The sequence below is a fragment of the Watersipora subatra genome, chromosome 3 (assembly GCF_963576615.1).
Source record: "Watersipora subatra chromosome 3, tzWatSuba1.1, whole genome shotgun sequence".
NCBI lineage: Eukaryota > Metazoa > Bryozoa > Gymnolaemata > Cheilostomatida > Watersiporidae > Watersipora > Watersipora subatra.
The window spans coordinates 54,407,526-54,424,708 of NC_088710.1; the positions used below are offsets into that span (position 1 = coordinate 54,407,526).

At 38.8% G+C, this 17,183-nt stretch overlaps 1 protein-coding gene across 1 annotated transcript; it reads left to right on the forward strand.

Annotated features, from left to right (window-relative positions):
* Positions 1-17,076, forward strand: LOC137390743 (uncharacterized). Its single transcript, XM_068077066.1, has 5 exons — positions 1-229; positions 10,140-10,441; positions 13,544-14,826; positions 14,938-15,089; positions 16,012-17,076. Exons 1-5 carry the CDS (start codon positions 1-3, stop codon positions 17,040-17,042), a joined length of 2,997 nt encoding a protein of 998 aa, XP_067933167.1. The 3' UTR covers positions 17,043-17,076.
* The last annotated feature ends 107 nt before the right edge of the window (positions 17,077-17,183 follow it).

Below are 17,183 nucleotides of genomic sequence, written 5' to 3' on the forward strand. Positions count from 1 at the left end.
ATGTTGAGGATTAATTCTATCGATTCGCTCATCGAATGCGTTGAACTCTACAAAACTACTAACACCGACGAAGAAAGTAAACAAGTTTCAGATTTCTTTGACGGTTTTTTGTCAGAGGTGACACATCTGGCACGAGTCAACAAATTCTTCCATGCTACCATTTATCATAGCCTTTATCAATTCTTCTATGAGCCTACACGTGACAACTCAGATGAGGAATACGAACACGGTAAGAAGTTTACTGACTTATTTTATTATGTTACGCTAGTACTAATGGTAAAAGCCACTGATAATAATCTATAATAATAAATTTAATAATTTATACTATATATATATATATATGAATGTCTGTCATTCGTATGTCCAGTTATAATGATAGTTTTAGGAACAAAAAAACACTTCATACTGGAAATGAACTCGGAAACCTTGAGTCTGCAGACAGGCATGCTATCCACTACGCCACACAGCCTGCATGTCATACTATGGAATAACTGTGCACATACTTATTAAAACCGGTTAAAATAGGCTTCAAGTGCTTGCCAAAATGTTATTGGTTATTACTAATGTGCATGAAGATCATGATTGCATGAGAGATCATGAAGTGTAATGTAATGATTATAAGCAAACTTATAAGCATGACTCTTATTATAGTAAAGATTTAAACTAGCTCAAGTTGCTAGCTTAAAGGTTGACTTGCAATAAAATTCACATTACAGTTATTTGGTATCAAAAGATTCGCCATGTCTTACTCTGTTCTGTAGTAGGTGCCAAATATGTTGGAATGTGATTAAAAGCTCTTAAAAGCTCAAAAACGAACAGAAAATCGCAGCGACACGAGACCGCCCTAGTTTGGATTCGTTTTCCAAAACGGCTAAAATGTGACGTATGTGTGGGAGATGGTTTATGTTTACACTTTCATGCATCCTTATTTGTCGAACTATTTTCACAAATATACTTCACGCTTGCAATAAAAACCATGTCTATTGTTCTTACGCATCTATTTTATTGGCATCGTAATGCTGCAACTTTGAGCACTGATATCTCAAAACATAGCATAAAAATATGTTTAATTTTTTAAACTTAGCTTGAACGATTGCATATCATCCTCTGATAAAAATGAGCCTTTTGGTCCGCTATGATGGTCGAAAAATGCTGTAGAAGTTGTTCGCGCCAAATGGCGGGAATTGTAAGTCACATGATCAGATAATGTTAGTTCCAGTTCAAGTCTGATCTATCGCAAATAACAGATACGCTTTCTTGTATTAAACTTGTTAATTTCAATTCGTCATAACCTCTAACGCACCACATCGTAATTATTGTAATTATTTTTTGCAATATGAAGTGATCATTATCATCATTAAAATCATATACATGTATATAATAATAATATTCGTTCTATCACTCTCAAGCTAAAACTATTACTACTAGCTAGCTTGGCACATAAAAGCTGGCTAGTGGCGGTGCTTACTTGCTGGGAGGTTTGATTCTGTTGAGGATCTTCTTCAGATAGAGCGTCAGGCTCGAAACGCCAGGGTCTTAACTCTTCAGAATTTGACATTTTTTATAATCGCAACTCGGACATGTACACGTATGTTGAACTGTGGGACGGAATGGCCAAGCTGAAACTGTAAAGTAGCGAGCATCTATATTTGATACGGGGTCTTAGGTAAAACCCGAAGTGTTTGTCCTAAACTATTGCTACGATAAGTTTGATATTGAGCTTTGTATTTGCCTTTCAATTCATGCGAGAACATCACGTGACAAGACAATAACCAAATTCCACGGATACGTCATCGAAATCAAGAGATTCCAATCTGCGGCGGCTTTTTGTTTTTGAGCTTTTAAGAGTTTGTAATCACATTTCCACATATTTGGCACCTACCACACAACAGTGTAAGACATGGCGAATCTTTTGATACCAAATAACTGTAATGTGAATTTTGTTGCAAGTCAACCTTTAAGTTACTAAAATTCATTGGATAAAAAAACTTAGCTAATGGCCACTACATCACCTGCTACTGTTTATAAGCTATTTTTTATTACCCGTGCAATGCCGGGCATTCATTAGTACGTATGTCAATAAAGTACCAACTGTAGCAAATTTCTTTATGCCGTGGTATGTTAAGTTATAATTTTCCAAAGAGACTTGAAGTTATAAGTTCACTGCTGTTTATTTGCATGATGCTAAACACCGTGAAATCTGAAATGCATACATATACCGTGATAATAATGCGCAATGATACAATATGGTATAGTGTGCCATAATATAATGCATGAGTAAAAACACAAGAAATAACTCAGCAAGTACAAAAAATAGCACAATAAACAGCAAATATGTGATAGCAGAATTAAACAACTGTTGTATATAATATTATGTAATTTACCTTTGCTTCTTCTTTGGATAAAATGTAACATATGTAGTAGGTAATATTATTGACTAAAATTGGTAATAAACAGATAAATTGTAGCCTTCCATTATGGGCTCTAAAAAACCTACTAACTAGGGCTGACAGAACACGCAGGACCGGCCAAAAGGTCAAAGCTGGACACGAACTCTATTGGTCAACAGGTGATGACACTACTCCCGTGTCCAATCACACCTAGACAGCACAACAACTGCCAGCAAGAAAGCCCGCGAACGCAGCAAAAAACAGCTATTCCTAATACCTAAAGACAATTAGCCGCTGCTTCTGTCAAATCAATTATTTTACTGTAGATAATGGCTATTATAAGGCGTACGAGAACAAGTGTGCTAACCATAGTTTATTATCAACAAGTACAATTCTTACACCAACTGAAAAATTTGGCAGTCTGATGTGTTGTGAGTGATTGCCAGGCGTGCCAATAAAGCACAGCAAATCACTATTTGTATAATTATTTTTGAATAGTAGACAGTGGTTGATTGAAGCAGGTACTAGAATGTCTGCCTGCCAAGCTGAGGGTCGCCAGTTTGAATTTCGTATGATACAATTTTTTTTCTTAACCTCCAGCCATTGCTTTGGACAAACAAACATGGCTTTCATTGTAGTAAAAATTAGGCGAACTACATGTTGCATACTCTCCACATTTTATTCTGAGATCTTTTAAAATTTGATTTCAACTTGCATTTCTATAAACCAGATGTGTATGTCTGAATTAATGTTAATTTATATTGTTACCCCTTATAGATAGTACCGGGTATTACCTGATGTTATACAGACTGTTCATGTTTATACATGTTAACCAAAATATATTTGGTGGTACATTTCTATTAAAACAAATGATTGCATACACAACATGCAGCCAAATTTAAAGAAAAGGTCTTTGCACAAAAAATTAATTTTTATTTAACCTTTAACAATAGTTACCGTCATAACTTTCAAACTTCATATCATGAGAAAAGTGTTCTGTGCATCGGAAATAAATTAAGAGAAAAAATAGAACAACTGTTAAGGTGTTTGAATGTGAAATAATTAGCAAGTAGAGGCTAAATAAAGTCTGTTTCGCTACGATTACAGAAAAAAGTTATTTAGTATACAATTACATGATTTTGATTTGTTTCAGTGTTGGCATCGTAAGCCGAAAATTCATATAGAGTGGTATAAAAAGCAATAGCAATTATCTAATGCAAACACCCCCTGGTAAAAATCATAAACTTCATATACTTACTGTACCTTGTGGCCCAGCGCCTTGACTAGCAATGCTACTGCGCAGTTTGGGCCTCATCGTTCTTTTGTTTTTGTTTTTTTCTGTTTTCATATCTTTTGATGAAATAAAACAAACAAACATATTACATTAAAAATTAGTAACAAAACAATATGCTAGGCTTACAAATTAAAGTTACCTACAGAAACTTTAGTGTGTTTAGTGGTTATGATCTGCAAGAAAATGTAACATTACAAGGTACTACAGGCAGTGCGTACCGTGGGGAGTTCTTACCTTTGAGGCAAAGGTATGACACAAACGTTGAATTTAACTTTAATGAATTTAGCTTACTAAACACATACATAAAGCTAAGTTTTAGTATGTATTTTACAAAACTTCAAATTTTTCATCGGCTACAGTTTTATCACCCATTTGTTTCCAATTTCGTTTTAACAATAACTTGTAACACCGAACTAAATGAGATTGCGCATCATATCTCTTCATTCTTTGTTAGACGGATTTCGGCGAATAGCATATCGGCATTTTTGTTATTTCATCGTAATCAGCGTGCCGACTGCCAAATTTAATTTTAAAACTTTTTTTCAATATCGTATGGCAACAAAAAGCCGGAAAAAAATCGTCTTGGTATTTTATTAGTTTGTATGGCGAAGACGAGGGAAGCATTGTGTACTACATCGTAAGGCGAAGACGAGGGAAGCATTGTGTACTACATCGTAAGGCGAAGACGAGGGAAGCATTGTGTACTACATCGTAAGGCGAAGACGAGGGAAGCATTGTGTACTACATCGTAAGGCGAAGACGAGGGAAGCATTGTGTACTACATCGTAAGGCGAAGACGAGGGAAGCATTGTGTACTACATCGTAAGGCGAAGACGAGGGAAGCATTGTGTACTACATCGTAAGGCGAAGACGAGGGAAGCATTGTGTACTACATCGTAAGGCGAAGACGAGGGAAGCATTGTGTACTACATCGTAAGGCGAAGACGAGGGAAGCATTGTGTACTACATCGTATGGCGAAGACGAGGGAAGCATTGTGTACTACATCGTAAGGCGAAGACGAGGGAAGCATTGTGTACTACATCGTAAGGCGAAGACGAGGGAAGCATTGTGTACTACATCGTAAGGCGAAGACGAGGGAAGCATTGTGTACTACATCGTATGGCGAAGACGAGGGAAGCATTGTGTACTACATCGTAAGGCGAAGACGAGGGAAGCATTGTGTACTACATCGTATGGCGAAGACGAGGGAAGCATTGTGTACTACATCGTAAGGCGAAGACGAAGGAAGCATTGTGTACTATATCGTAAGGCGAAGACGAGGGAAGCATTGTGTACTACATCGTAAGGCGAAGACGAGGGAAGCATTGTGTACTACATCGTAAGGCGAAGACGAGGGAAGCATTGTGTACTACATCGTAAGGCGAAGACGAGGGAAGCATTGTGTACTACATCGTAAGGCGAAGACGAGGGAAGCATTGTGTACTACATCGTAAGGCGAAGACGAGGGAAGCATTGTGTACTACATCGTAAGGCGAAGACGAGGGAAGCATTGTGTACTACATCGTAAGGCGAAGACGAGGGAAGCATTGTGTACTACATCGTAAGGCGAAGACGAGGGAAGCATTGTGTACTACATCGTAAGGCGAAGACGAGGGAAGCATTGTGTACTACATCGTATGGCGAAGACGAGGGAAGCATTGTGTACTACATCGTAAGGCGAAGACGAGGGAAGCATTGTGTACTACATCGTAAGGCGAAGACGAGGGAAGCATTGTGTACTACATCGTATGGCGAAGACGAGGGAAGCATTGTGTACTACATCGTAAGGCGAAGACGAGGGAAGCATTGTGTACTACATCGTAAGGCGAAGACGAGGGAAGCATTGTGTACTATATCGTAAGGCGAAGACGAGGGAAGCATTGTGTACTACATCGTAAGGCGAAGACGAGGGAAGCATTGTGTACTATATCGTATGGCGAAGACGAGGGAAGCATTGTGTACTACATCGTAAGGCGAAGACGAGGGAAGCATTGTGTACTACATCGTAAGGCGAAGACGAGGGAAGCATTGTGTACTACATCGTAAGGCGAAGACGAGGGAAGCATTGTGTACTACATCGTAAGGCGAAGACGAGGGAAGCATTGTGTACTACATCGTAAGGCGAAGACGAGGGAAGCATTGTGTACTACATCGTATGGCGAAGACGAGGGAAGCATTGTGTACTACATCGTAAGGCGAAGACGAGGGAAGCATTGTGTACTACATCGTAAGGCGAAGACGAGGGAAGCATTGTGTACTATATCGTAAGGCGAAGACGAGGGAAGCATTGTGTACTACATCGTAAGGCGAAGACGAGGGAAGCATTGTGTACTATATCGTATGGCGAAGACGAGGGAAGCATTGTGTACTACATCGTAAGGCGAAGACGAGGGAAGCATTGTGTACTACATCGTAAGGCGAAGACGAGGGAAGCATTGTGTACTACATCGTAAGGCGAAGACGAGGGAAGCATTGTGTACTACATCGTAAGGCGAAGACGAGGGAAGCATTGTGTACTACATCGTAAGGCGAAGACGAGGGAAGCATTGTGTACTACATCGTATGGCGAAGACGAGGGAAGCATTGTGTACTACATCGTAAGGCGAAGACGAGGGAAGCATTGTGTACTACATCGTAAGGCGAAGACGAGGGAAGCATTGTGTACTACATCGTAAGGCGAAGACGAGGGAAGCATTGTGTACTACATCGTATGGCGAAGACGAGGGAAGCATTGTGTACTACATCGTAAGGCGAAGACGAGGGAAGCATTGTGTACTACATCGTATGGCGAAGACGAGGGAAGCATTGTGTACTACATCGTAAGGCGAAGACGAGGGAAGCATTGTGTACTATATCGTAAGGCGAAGACGAGGGAAGCATTGTGTACTACATCGTAAGGCGAAGACGAGGGAAGCATTGTGTACTACATCGTAAGGCGAAGACGAGGGAAGCATTGTGTACTACATCGTAAGGCGAAGACGAGGGAAGCATTGTGTACTACATCGTAAGGCGAAGACGAGGGAAGCATTGTGTACTACATCGTATGGCGAAGACGAGGGAAGCATTGTGTACTACATCGTAAGGCGAAGACGAGGGAAGCATTGTGTACTACATCGTATGGCGAAGACGAGGGAAGCATTGTGTACTACATCGTAAGGCGAAGACGAGGGAAGCATTGTGTACTATATCGTAAGGCGAAGACGAGGGAAGCATTGTGTACTACATCGTAAGGCGAAGACGAGGGAAGCATTGTGTACTACATCGTAAGGCGAAGACGAGGGAAGCATTTTGTACTACATCGTAAGGCGAAGACGAGGGAAGCATTGTGTACTACATCGTAAGGCGAAGACGAGGGAAGCATTGTGTACTACATCGTAAGGCGAAGACGAGGGAAGCATTGTGTACTACATCGTAAGGCGAAGACGAGGGAAGCATTGTGTACTACATCGTAAGGCGAAGACGAGGGAAGCATTGTGTACTACATCGTAAGGCGAAGACGAGGGAAGCATTGTGTACTACATCGTAAGGCGAAGACGAGGGAAGCATTGTGTACTACATCGTAAGGCGAAGACGAGGGAAGCATTGTGTACTACATCGTAAGGCGAAGACGAGGGAAGCATTGTGTACTACATCGTAAGGCGAAGACGAGGGAAGCATTGTGTACTACATCGTAAGGCGAAGACGAGGGAAGCATTGTGTACTACATCGTAAGGCGAAGACGAGGGAAGCATTGTGTACTACATCGTAAGGCGAAGACGAGGGAAGCATTGTGTACTACATCGTAAGGCGAAGACGAGGGAAGCATTGTGTACTACATCGTAAGGCGAAGACGAGGGAAGCATTGTGTACTACATCGTAAGGCGAAGACGAGGGAAGCATTGTGTACTACATCGTAAGGCGAAGACGAGGGAAGCATTGTGTACTACATCGTAAGGCGAAGACGAGGGAAGCATTGTGTACTACATCGTAAGGCGAAGACGAGGGAAGCATTGTGTACTACATCGTAAGGCGAAGACGAGGGAAGCATTGTGTACTACATCGTAAGGCGAAGACGAGGGAAGCATTGTGTACTACATCGTAAGGCGAAGACGAGGGAAGCATTGTGTACTACATCGTAAGGCGAAGACGAGGGAAGCATTGTGTACTACATCGTAAGGCGAAGACGAGGGAAGCATTGTGTACTACATCGTAAGGCGAAGACGAGGGAAGCATTGTGTACTACATCGTAAGGCGAAGACGAGGGAAGCATTGTGTACTACATCGTAAGGCGAAGACGAGGGAAGCATTGTGTACTACATCGTAAGGCGAAGACGAGGGAAGCATTGTGTACTACATCGTAAGGCGAAGACGAGGGAAGCATTGTGTACTACATCGTAAGGCGAAGACGAGGGAAGCATTGTGTACTACATCGTAAGGCGAAGACGAGGGAAGCATTGTGTACTACATCGTAAGGCGAAGACGAGGGAAGCATTGTGTACTACATCGTAAGGCGAAGACGAGGGAAGCATTGTGTACTACATCGTAAGGCGAAGACGAGGGAAGCATTGTGTACTACATCGTATGGCGAAGACGAGGGAAGCATTGTGTACTACATCGTAAGGCGAAGACGAGGGAAGCATTGTGTACTACATCGTAAGGCAAAAAATTCTTATAATTTTGGCAACATAACTCGAGGGCACGCTGTATTACTTACTTATTCAGAGTGTGCAATTGCGAAAAGGATATACAGTATATGGTAAGAGCAATGGAAATGATGAGAACGGCTTAGCCTTGTAGTCACGAGCACTTGTTAGTAGACTTGCGATTCCAATGTCGCGAGTTCAAATCCAGTATGAAGGTGATTGTTCTTTGGTAAAACTTTATCACTATAACCGAGTGAACGACAGACACACGACAAACAAACATTTCGATTTATACATATAGATTCATAATTATTAAACAAAACTTGCTGCTTTGAATTTGAATTGGTTATAGACTTTCAGTATTTGCATAATTAATACTCCACAACATGTCTATCACAAAGTATCTAGAAAATTTATTAGGAAGGACCTCCTGCATAGCTTTAGAACAAAAGCGTTTGTCTTGCTAGACATATAGCATATTTGCTGTGACTACACGCTGTCTTTATCACTTCTGATACTATTATTTTTTCAATTGCATGCTTACTATTAGCTAATACCTTTGGTTAAAACATTGTTTCGCTTATTTTTGTTTGAGCTTGGAAATTCAATGAGAAGAATATGTATTGGCCTTCCAGTTTTAGTCTTGATTCCCTGAAAAACAGCACACAACCACGTTTCTGCTAGAAAAGTACTTTGATAACCTCTACTGGCAGTTGAAATCGTCTTCCTCATGGCTTATATATATATATGCTCTCTGATAATACTATTATTATTATGTTCTTGTTTTTTAAACAGACTGCACAGAGTTGAGATATGTAATCCCCTTCTGCAAGCAAAGACTAGTTATCATATATTGATAAATGATATTGAACTCTCTAATCATTTACCAGTGAGAATAATCTAATATTAGACGGAAACAGACGGAAATTGTTTTGCATTAAACCTTGCAATCCATTTTAGCTCAGGAAAATTAATCCAGGAAAAGCTATCGGTTATTCTGCAATGCTGCATGTTTGTGTTTCTGCTTCTCTATGATTGCCGTGGTGTAGATATTCTACATTCATTTCTAGTGGACTTGCCAGTGCCCTCAGTGGGTCCATATACATTTGGTGAGAAAATTATTGGTCAATTCTTACGTATAGTTTTGATTACAGTAGATTTCCATTGTCAAAATCTGTAACCAATGTTGAAGTGAGTCGTTTAGCCTTACAGCTTCTTTCATTGATGTTCCATGACGTTTCTTTCATTGATGATCCCCATTTTTTGTTCTATCTGGGAATAGCCGTTACTGTTAACATTCTCTTTCCACTTTCATTTCTAATGTGACTCATCTGGGAATAGCCGTTACTGTTAACCTCTCTCCACTTTCATTTCTAATGTGACTCATCTGGGAATAGCTGTTACTGTTAACATTCTCTTTCCACTTTCATTTCTAATGTGACTCATCTGGGAATAGCCGTTACTGTTAACCTCTCTCCACTTTCATTTCTAATGTGACTCATCTGGAAATAGCTGTTACTGTTAACCTTCTCTCTCCATTTTCATTTCTAATGTGATTCAATGGAAATAGTCCTTACTGTTAACCTTCTCTCTCCACTTTCATTTCTAATGTCATCCATTTTTTGCATATCAGAGATTTATTGGGATAGGGTGATTTCTGCCAGATCCTAATGTACAAGCTGCTATTTATAGACATTTTGCAATAGGTTGACAACTCCTAGGATGATGTCTCAACAAGTATACAAGGGAGATTAACTCCAACAAACAAATTTCCTATTGAATGATGATAATGTGAGATACTAATGGTTATGTATATGAATGATTGATTGTAGACGACACATCAGACGAAAATGATGAAGAGAACAAATCAGATGGAGGTATGAACCGATCACAACCTCTGGAGGACAAACGTATGATCGAGGTAGATAAAACCCAGGAAAACCCACCTAAAGAAATGAAAATAAACATAGCCAAAACTGTGAAACGCAAAAAGAAAAAACGGCGGAAGCCAAAGCAAAATCTTCTGAACAACATAAAGAATAAAAGAAAACGCGTAGATAACAGGATGAAGGTGCTTGAGCAGATACAGAGGGAGAAGGCTGGTAGAGAGGCTCAACAGTCAGATGCCCACAAGGTATGGCAATATGCAGTGCTTCTGTATGTTGGTAATTGAGTATCATAGGAAAGATTCTTCTACTAGCTGTGCGACACCTTCAACATGATCAGTTTATTGTACACTATTTCATCACCAACTTAATAAATATAAAACTGAATGCTTGGTGTGTTGATTTGCTAGTGATTTGTGGAGGTTTCTATAGATTGTTTGGATGTTCTGGTAGTTGAGGCTTGCTGAGGCGAGCTTACAAATCCTTAAAGTAATGATCCTGCATGCATGGGATATGAAACTTTAAAAAATGCCCAACTGTCGATATACCGTAAAACCTCTATTTGAACGCCACCTCTATTTCACCGCCACCCTGAGAGAAGGGTTGAAAAACAGAGAGCCGCTTTCCAATTGAACGCCACCTCTATATGACCACCACTTTGATATTATTTAATCTTTACGAGCCCATAATATTAATCGATCAGTAGAAAAATGTTTACTAAATCATATTAATAATGAATCGTTCACATCAATAACAAGTAATTCTCTCATTGTCCAATTCCAAAGCTTATAATTTTGTTCGTTAAAACTTTGAAAGCACCACCATAAAAATAGTTAATAACTGTCTCAGGCTAATAGTAGGTCCTTATTTAATGCAGTCTTTATACTTCAAAGTACATGCATATAAAAAATGGTTTAAATTCACGATAGTAGATGAACGACTAGTTTTAGGGTGAAGGTTAAGTTTGGCGAGCAAAACCTTTACGCATCGCATTTGTGCTAAATGCAACGCGTAAATGTATTGCTCCGCCAAAATTTTTTGGACGCTAATATCGACTAGTTTAGCAGTGCAGAAGAAGAGTTGTGGTCAGAAGACATTGTGGAAGGTATTGGACAACCAAAAAAGCTCGTTCCATCGAAAGCAACAATCAGAATGCAGCTATCCGAGCAAACGATGCAAATATTTTTGCTTTAAAAGCTTTAATTTTTGTTTCTGCATGTAATATAAGTATGGTTTATTTATGTCACTGATTCATGAATATATATATTTGTAGCATTTGATCGATTATCGTTATATAACTTTTAAATTTGCAGATTTATAGCATATCATTTAATAGCATCCTTGCGGTTATCTTAACACGGCTTACAATAAATCAACACTCATAACTTCTCTCCTATTACACGTAAAAAGCTATTTTGGCTGCAAACTGTAGCAAACATATCAATGAGTGCAATGAACTTTTATTCAACATTTTTAAATAGAGATATAAAAATATGCATTCAAATTTAGAATGAAATAAAGTGTAAAGTTCTAACAAATTTCAAAGCAAGGCACAGGCTATAATATAATCGCAGATTAATCGCAACCAATTATAGATATTAACTATTAGAGACATTTCTCAGTTTTTCAATGCATATTTCATTTAGAGATTTTTGACATGTTAGAGGTAAGTTAGCAGATTTATTGCATTCAAAAAGTTTAACATCGCTCAACCGGAAAAAGAGGGCAAATTATAGGCAACAGCGCTTCGCCTGAAACAGGGCTAAATTTATCTTCCCAAAATTCTGACGAGCCATTTGAAGAATACAACGTCAGCCTCTATTTAACGCCGCCTCCAACTGACCGCTACTAAATAGGAAGGGTTGACAAATGTAGCACCATGACGTTCAATTAGAGGTTTTATGGTATACTCTGTTATGCTTTAACACAGCCGGCAATTTTACTCAGTATACATGTATATGTGCCTTGGTTAAATTAGCCCTTAACTAATCGTAGCCGCATGAAAGGTAGTTGCATGGTAAAACATTCATGCAAATGCTTTTTGATGTGGTTAGAAAATTTCAAACATATTTGTTTTAGTTTTTGGTTTTATAGCAAAATTATTTTAGCAATACTAAGATATATAGCCAAGTTATTAAGAAGCTATTTGCTTGGAGCAGCAGTCATACGGTTACATGGTAACAAGCATAAATATTATATATGAATATTATTATATTATATATATAATATATTATGAATATATTATATATGAATGCAGCCTGACTATTGCTACAGCATCTTTTTCTTCAATTAAAGAATGTTTACAAATTCATTAAGCATACTCGGAACCCGCATCACTTTCATATAGTTGGTTTCATACTGTTTTATATCATGTTTTCATATTTTGTTTCGATAATAAGTTAACCGATAGTAAATTAATATAAGGTGTATGATTGGTGGCAATATCGAGTTATGGTAATACGTACATTGTCAGTTGGAAGCTTTAGAAAGCTTCAGATTCCATGTTTCTACAAACAAGTGATGAAATGAGGCCTAGTATAAGTATACACAAGTTATGTTAGAACTAGATCGCTTTGCTCATGTTGTTTGACATATTTTGTCACATTTTAACAGTAAGTTGACATATTTTGTCACATTGGAACAGTAAGTAAGTTGACATATTTTGTCAGATCGTAACAGTAGGTAAATTGACATACTTGCTGGCTCGAAGTCGGCTTACAAATTTAACAATGTCGCGTTTAAACCCTTTTCATAAATTTTGGTCTCAAATTCATGACGCTCCAATGTTTTCGAGAATAATCTTTTACAGACAACTACCTTGGGTAATCAGGTTACTGCTTGCTGATCTAGGTACAACCATTTAGCTGAAGATCAGGAGATTATGTATATTTGTATGTTTATTCTGCTATTCTACTGTTTGTTCCAGATTGATTAAATCCTCAGCCTGAAATGGAATTGTTTACACATGGTTTAGTCTGAATGTGTAATGAGCTAGAGCAACAATTAGACTTAATTATGTACACATATTTAGCGTATAATCATTATTCTAGTGACTCCCAGAAATCAATATAAGACAGTAGCATGCAAACTATTCATATTTGTCATATCTTTAGCTTTCTTCTGATGAGCAGAGCAGTTCCCTCACAACTGTCTCATATTGATTTCTAGAAGTCATCCGAAAAATGGTTGCGTGCTGAAAATACATACTTGTCATGTCTCCTTTAAATCTCACCTACTTGTACTGAATGTTGGTCAGAACAAAACCGGTTAAAGCAGAAACTCAAACACAACATAATTTTGGAAAATGGTTTAGTTCCTCCACAGCTCAGCGATAAAGAATATATTTGTAGCTCGAAGAAAAAGGAAGTGGAAGAGACTTTGAAAAGCTTAGAAACAAAACGGATCAACAAAGGCTTGCATTTGCAGTTAAAGGAATCTTTAACATAAAAGTCTCGTGGGATGAGCTGATCACTATGGGACCAATAGATACAAATTGTTTTGAAGAGGAAAGCTGGAGGCAATTGAGAGATTACAAGAGTTATCTCCCCTTTGAGCCCGTCTTCCGTCTTCTTCCTGACATTCTAGTCAAGGGCTTTAAACTGATCGAGCTTGCAAAGATATGGTACAATTCTGCAAGGCGGTTAGGTGGGTCCCAATCATCTGACTGCCATAGCATTCAACAATTCTTTGCTCAAATAGACAAGTGTGATCAGGACATCACAGCAATGGCTGCCACAATTGAGCGCAACAAAGAATTGAGAGTAATCAAGCAGACTGAACGAAAACTCCTAGTAAACCAGATTTTGAGATTTGATGAAGTGAAAGAAAAATATGAAATCTGTTTAGAAAGGGAACAGGAGTTGAAAGAATATTATAAACAGTTGAAAGGTGAAAGAAATGCAGAATATCCTAAGCTTGATACATTGGCCAGAGATGACCTGCAATACAAGGAGACATATGAACAAATTCAATACCTAGCGGAATCCATGAAAGGAGTTTATAGAGAGCTTCAGACAGCTAGCTATGAATTGGAGTTGGTCAAACAAGACTACGCGGTTGGAATGGACAACCGCACTGATTTAATTCGGCGACAAAATGATGTCAAGTCCTCCCTCAAAGATATCAACGATTCAATCGTTGCAGACAAAGAAATGATGACCAGAAATCGCTACTTGTGTGACAAGCTCAGATCTAAAGTGGCTAGGGCTTGGGTTGCTCTTTACAAACCCAATGCGAACCAGCTCCTAGCCGAGCAAGCGGACATACACCTGCAAAACAAATACTCAACACACGCATCAATCAATATTTTCTCTAAAGCCACACAAAGTGACTCTGCGGGACATGTCAGTTCTTCCGGAGAAGCCGAACAGCTCGAAGAAACTCTTGATAATACGCTGACCGCTGAACTGGAACAGACAAAGCAACTTGAAAGTGAAGATAGTGAAGAATCAGAACTAGAGCAAATGAAGGAGACACCACCACCACCCATTGCTCCTGCGCAGCAAAAGGCTACACCAACCAAAGAGAAGACAGTGTTACTAGCTGATTATAACCCGTCAACTGCAGGCATCTTGGATACGCATGAGGCCAAACAATATAGAGAGCGAGTTGACCGATTAAAGAAGAAATTTGAACTTGATCTCTCGGGACTGCAAACTACAATAGACTGTAGGGTTGAAGAGCCAACTGTGCAAATAGCACCTGTGCAAGAGAATGTTGCCAGAGGCGATGCCACAGTTGAAAGCGGTGATGAGGCAGACATGGATTCAGACCAGGAAATGCATGTTTCCAGACCTCAGAGTAAAAAGTATGTAAAGCGAAATACGGATAGATATTCTCCATTGAGCGATGTGTCTGATGAGTACATCTATCAACAGAAGATCAAACCTGTACCAGGTAAACTTTTCATGTAGTTGAATGAATGAATGCTACAAACAATAATTCAGAGACGCAGGTTTTAAGGAAACAACTATAATTTGTTCCAATTGTTATAATCTGATTTTATTTTTCTGTTTCAACGAATAGTTTCCTCTAAATTTAAAAAAAGATTTGAACTATCTCATAACAGTGCAGTCACTATCACAAACATTTTAGCACAAAAATACAAATATTTAAAAATTAAAATTACTGAGGTACAGAAATGAAAAGTTCAGTTCATGAATGGGCTGAAAATTGCAGGTTGCTAATCTTAAAATATACCCTAAAGGTTTTTTTAACAAATGGTGCTGTCACACAACTTAATTAACCATGTTTCAATATTATTAGGAGTAGGAGAATGTGGTAACAAAACTTTTGCAGAGAATTGAAACTTGGCGTAACAATAATATCTATTGCTCTAAATAAAAAGAGGCATAAACTGAACAATAAAATGAATTCAATGTTGGAAAAGCCTGTTTTGGCATACACATGTAGGCGTAGGTCATAAAAGTGAAAAGTTTCAACTTGTATTTAAAAAGAGCTGAGGAGACTGCATGTTTAACAGGAAGTAAGTATAATGTCAATGCATAAATGCACGCATCTCCTCAACATATTGTTGAAATTTAAAGCATGATATCATGAACAGCTCATATTATGTGTTTATGACTTTAGTAAGCTTGTATATGTTGCAGTGTAATAAACATACATAGAACATGTCATGTTCTTCTGACGTGATATCGCAGTGAACTGGCAAATTTTAGGGTTAGTTATGAATGGATGTCTCATGATGCAGATTTTTACCGTCATGGTAAACATTTGAGCTGTTAGTTAAAGCTAGTAGGTTCTTTGTTAAACCATTACATTCTTATTTGTTATATATTTTATCTATACCCATTGACAGGCCCGCCAAAGACTATCTACATATTAAAGAGGAGCACACCTAAAGACCCCTTCAAAAATCAGTTTGTTCTCAAGACAGTCACTGATGCCAAGATATCTACACAAAAGACTATCTATCGGCAGCAAAAGGCAGTCAAGACAAAAAGAGCGCATGAGCATCTGCAGGGGAATGACTATGAATCCTTGCAGGCGTTGGACAGCAATTATCAGAACACCTTATCCGTGTACAAGAACTCTCCCTTGCGAGTCAAGCCAAGCAACCATATACCGATCTTGCCCCTTGAGCATCATGAGGGAATTTTTACTCCTCATCCTAATTTAAGTGATGGTGACATCAGTATAGACAGTGGCACAGGGGATTCCCTGGACAGCAATGATGATGAAGATTTCAAAGGAAAGCACGTAACATACTTGAAAAGTTCAGACGGATATAAGCACAAACCAAGGTTGACTGTAAGAGAGAAATTAGCTGCCGCTAAGATATCCCCGAACCTAACTATCAACAAACCATCTAAACTTCCAAGATTACAGAAAACTAAGCTGGAACCCTCGAAAAACAACTTGCTGTCGGTAGTCAGCCCTTCGATCAGCAAGTCAAGCCCGGAGTCTCTAGAAAGCCGACCGATAGTGTTTAAATCCCCTGTCAACAAACCTGCAGCAAGGAACACTTTACATATGAAAAAAAGATTTCAACCACCTGCACAAAAGCAACTACCGAAGCTGCAACCGAAACCTTCCAACGAGCCACACCCGTTAGCACCTACGAAAAGGGTGGCAGTAGGTAAGTTGGTAGAAAGAAAATTACCTATGGGAAAAGTACCCAAGTCTAATCATCAGCCGAAATTAGTTCCGAGGAAGCAACATGCCAGGGTTTTGGAGTCACCTAGTGATGATAGCATCGATGAGATATTCAAGCAATCCACAGTATCTCATAGAACACTTCCACCCAAACCTTCGGTGAGGGTGGGTCTTCAACCACAGCGTATGAAACGTAAATATGGAATACAGCATAGTCTAGGTAAAGTCAAATAGACTAAGAACATGTATGCATAGCATTTTTGCACATTTTTCCTCACAATTGTTCTTCCAGTTGTTCACTTTAATTACATTCTTTAGGAATAAAATTCATACACAAGTTTAGTTCTACTAATGCATCAATGTGACCATTTGCTG